The sequence below is a fragment of the Buceros rhinoceros genome, unplaced genomic scaffold (assembly GCF_000710305.1).
Source record: "Buceros rhinoceros silvestris isolate BGI_N320 unplaced genomic scaffold, ASM71030v1 scaffold26939, whole genome shotgun sequence".
In the NCBI taxonomy this organism is placed as follows: Eukaryota; Metazoa; Chordata; class Aves; order Bucerotiformes; family Bucerotidae; genus Buceros; species Buceros rhinoceros.
Window position 1 is genome coordinate 73 of NW_010432557.1, and position 4094 is coordinate 4166.

Consider the following 4094-nt stretch of genomic DNA (forward strand, 5'->3'; position numbering starts at 1 on the left):
GCAACGAGAGCTGCCTGCAGAACGACCCGCAGGTCTGCGGGCTGCCCGCGGCGGGGGGCACCTCTGTGACAGTCCCCCGTGCGGGCAGGGATGTCGTGAACGGCAGCTGTTTTTCTCTTCCAGTGTGTCACGTTTTCCAGCAGCCATCGCCTCTGTGACACGTTCGCCTCAGCAGTCTGGAAAGTTCCATCTCTGGCACCCCCTCATTTACCGCGTTCATCATTCCCCCTCCACGGCTGATGTCACTGGTCCTCAGCCAGCAAACCACAGGCTTTGAGAAAACCCCTGGTTAAACTTCAGCCTGAATGTCCAGACCCTTATTTAAATTCCCCGATTTAAACATCCAGATTCCTTGGAAAAACAACAAAAATCCACGTTCCTCCCCCTGCCTTCCTGCATCCCTTGGTACATTTGCTAAATACAACCCTAAATTTAACAGCAGCGGGTATCGCTTACTGAATGGACCTCCTGGACTTGCAGGAAGGACGTGGTGAGAAACATGAAACAAAACGGGGACAAAGGATTTCTTTCTCCTGGTATCATCCGTCTTCTCTGTGGAGAGAAGTAGGTGCTCTGCTGATTCTCTGGACAGGCAGGGTCTGCCAGGTTAGCGAGCAGAGCGAAGGCGAAGCACGGGGCTCCTCACTAGCACGGTTCTCTGCCCATCAGCCAAGCTGGACAATGGGAATGCCACCACACGGCTGATATATTCTATCGTTGCGTCACTACCGGAGGGTTCAGGAAACACCCCACTGGCACGTGCTTTCCAGCAGGTTTTTGAGCGAGGGTGGGTGGGATGGGGCAGCCATTCACACGGGCAACTTCTGGTGGGACCTGCCAGTGGAGGGTCTCAGGCCTGAGCTTTCCACAGGAGGATGTTACCCAGCTTGTTTTCACCGGTATTGTGTGGCACACAGACAGGCTCTGGACAGGTGTCCAAGCCAATCTCCTCTTCTCCTGGACGAGGCAGGATGAGAACGCGTATCCTCCTCTATGCATGGGGACAAGGGCTTGGTTGCAAATCCCTTCACGAAGGGGGTCATTCTCTACGGAACTCTCCTTGCATCTAGCATGTGCCTTGCTACGACAAGCTGCAGCAGCAGCTCTCACACAGCGTGTGGAGCTTGAGGCGCACAGATGCGCATGCAGCGAGGGTGGACGGGGCTTCCCCAGCAAACTGAGCATGGCTGATCTACAACATTATGGCAGCTGTTGGAGCCTCATCATGCGCCAGCGTAAAAATTCCTTTTAAGTAAAGAATTAAAAAACACCTAAAGAACGAAAACGACCCAAAGAATGAGAACACCCAAATGTCAGCATTCTCTACGTGTGTGCATAGCCAGTGAGCATTGTTCTCCAGACAAGGCAGCTAATGATGACTTTCTGCTTCTCAGGTCGCGTGTGTTCGTGAACAGTCCTTGGTTTGTATCTTGTGTCATTTTCATGTCGCTCATTAAGCTCTGGTGTGTTTTCAACACCGTCAGCCTCACTGCAGGGGCTGCCGTAGTGGGTTTGGCCTGTGGCAGTGACTCACTAGCACTAAGACTATTTGGCTACTGAAATTTTAGAAGTGTGGGCTGTAACAGAAGTATTTTTTTTAGCCCTGTCTGCCATCTAGTGCCCATCTCGGTTTGTGCATTTAGACTTAGGATGGGTCTCAGCTCCATACCCTTAAACAAAGCCTAGAGGCCATAGTCAGCAGCCTGGGGAAGGGACCTGGTTTTTCAGAAGCGGTGAGCAACTCTCAGTGGGTCCAGGGATAGAATGTGGTTTCCAAAATTGTGGCCACAAGGATTTGTGTTTTCAAACTTGTTGTTGTTGTTGTTCCTTTTAACCAGCTGTGCCATAGCTTTAATCAAATACTGTCGTTTGCAGGCCTTACAGTTAAAATTGGATTGTTTTTTACATGGTGTCATTAGAAGTTGAGGCCACTCTCAGGGGAATGTAACAGATCGACAAAAGGGTTAAAATAACCCGTCTGAATAGCACGGTCCTTGGGGTTCTGGACTCCCACTTTGCTCTCCTAGGCCAAAACTCCTCGTCCTTGTCAGCAACAAGCAGAGGTGGCAAAACAAAGCTTTTATGCAGTAATGTCACCTGTAAGTTTTATTTTCCTGCCCTGGCAAAAGAACAACCAAGCAAAAACAGTAACGAGAGAATTGTGGTATTTTCACCAATGCATTCACACAGTCCTTCCGTCTCAGGTCACACTACCCCTCTACCTGTCCACAGCGGTCTGGACTCCTTCATGTTCGAGGGAGGGTACTGACATCTTCACGTCAGACCCTTGCTCTCTCACACAGGATCTGGGATGTGGGAAATAAATTCTGCAACGTAACCCCACCCCCTTCCTGCCAGGCTGGGGAGGGGCGAAGGGGTGCTTTTTCTCTCATCAGGCTGCAACAAATCTCTTCCAGTATGTCTCTCGCTTCAGCCACTTCCAGCATGGTGTGCCTTGCAAAACCAGAGTCACTTATGTCTGCTTCTAGGAGAGCAGGACAAGTGTCCAGAGTAAAGAAGTTCTGCTATGCTCTCTGCTGAGGTCTTTACTGGTTTTCTTTAGGTACAGCCCACCCTTCTTGAGCTAGGTGTCCTCTCTTCAATACAGGCCAGGAGGGAAATAACCTGGTAGGTGGCCTACAGGAGCCCAAAAATACCCAATTTATCCACTTGCCTGTCTCAGAGCCCAGGCCTGTATGTCTTCCTCATCCCATCGTGTACCAGCACACACACCTCAGATACTCACCCACTCCTGCAACCACATGACCACATCTGGGGGCTCTTTCCTCATCCCTAACTCCTCCGTTTCACCTTGTTTCATTTGCTTTGTATCGGACCCACCAGCGTACCATCACGACTAGCGCGGTGCGCTGTCGGTGCGAGGCAGATTAATATGGCAAAGCACAACACTGACTATGGTGTGACAGGGTTAGCCGTGTATGCCGTGTGGAGTATTACAGCAGCAGCACTTCATTACGCATACAACTACTAGCGACATAATCAATCACGGATACAGCTCATTGTGCTCTTGCAACGTTCTCCGGGGAGGGTATTTACAAGCTGTTCTCCCCCACCACCACCAAAGCAGGCAGGCTGGAGATAAAGCCACCTCATCTGAAGGAAACCAGTAGGAACCTAGTAGCTTGGTCTAGTGCAATGGAATCTGTGAAGAGTATTGTCCAGTATTTCCTGCTGGGCAGAAAGGAGAGACTGGGACATTACTAAATATAAATAGCGGGGCGCTCTGTCACATTAAATACTTTACATGTCCACACCCTCGGCTGTACACAGCATGCAGGATGTCGGGGGCTTTTTTATTTTCCCCATGACCATGCTTTCCCCCAGTGAAACCGTGTACCTTGCTTTTGTAGAGCTGAGAGTCCTGATGCACATGGTTACAGGTCACACATACTGGATAGAGGGAATATTATACATAGTGGGAAAGAGGAATATTATACATAAATGTAAAAGCAGAGTATAGTGGAATTGCCTAGTGCCTCCCAGTCAGCTGAGCTGCAGTCTGGCAGGAAAAGCTTACGGAGGCAAGGCAGCATGCAGACTTCTGCTTAAGCCCCACCAGAGGCAATCTTCACTTGTCCTTCTGAGATGTCCTGGTTTCAATAAAGCGAATGCAAACTGAGTCCAAGGCTCCCCAGACACGGTCCTTCCTCTGGAGGCACGTGAGTTACCCTGCCGGCGCTAACAGGAACATGTTGTGGGGCTGTGTCACAGGAGGGTGTCTTTGTTGTCTTTCCCGTTCAGAAGCAAGAGGTGAGCAAGTTCCTCTTGGGGTCTAGTGTGCTTTTCGCAATCTTCTTCCGTTAGGAATGTACCGTGTTCTCTGTTACAGAGCCACCTCCAGCGCCTATAAAATTCCGGGAGTTAGCCGATGGCAGGGAAGGCTCCGCCTCAGGGCTTGGTACCTCTTCTTTGGTGTCTCCCACCACTGACTCCTGCGAGCTGGTCTCTGGGCTGGAAGCTGCCTGGAAGCCAGGCTCAGCGCTGAGGGGCTCAATGTTCTGCAGGGGAAGTAGGGCCCGGTGCCGCATCAGGCTGTCATCGCTGTTCTGGGCCTCCAGGGAGTTCCTGCGCTT

At 50.9% G+C, this 4094-nt stretch overlaps 1 protein-coding gene across 1 annotated transcript in view; it reads right to left on the reverse strand.

Annotated features, from left to right (window-relative positions):
- Nucleotides 1-3821: 3821 nt before the first annotated feature.
- The window catches only part of CASR (calcium-sensing receptor), a 38895-nt gene continuing 38622 nt past the window's right edge, over nt 3822-4094 (reverse strand). The window contains exon 7 of the mRNA XM_010143836.1: nt 3822-4094. This exon is cut by the window's right edge and continues 6 nt beyond it. Coding sequence (XP_010142138.1) covers nt 3822-4094 — 273 coding nt within the window.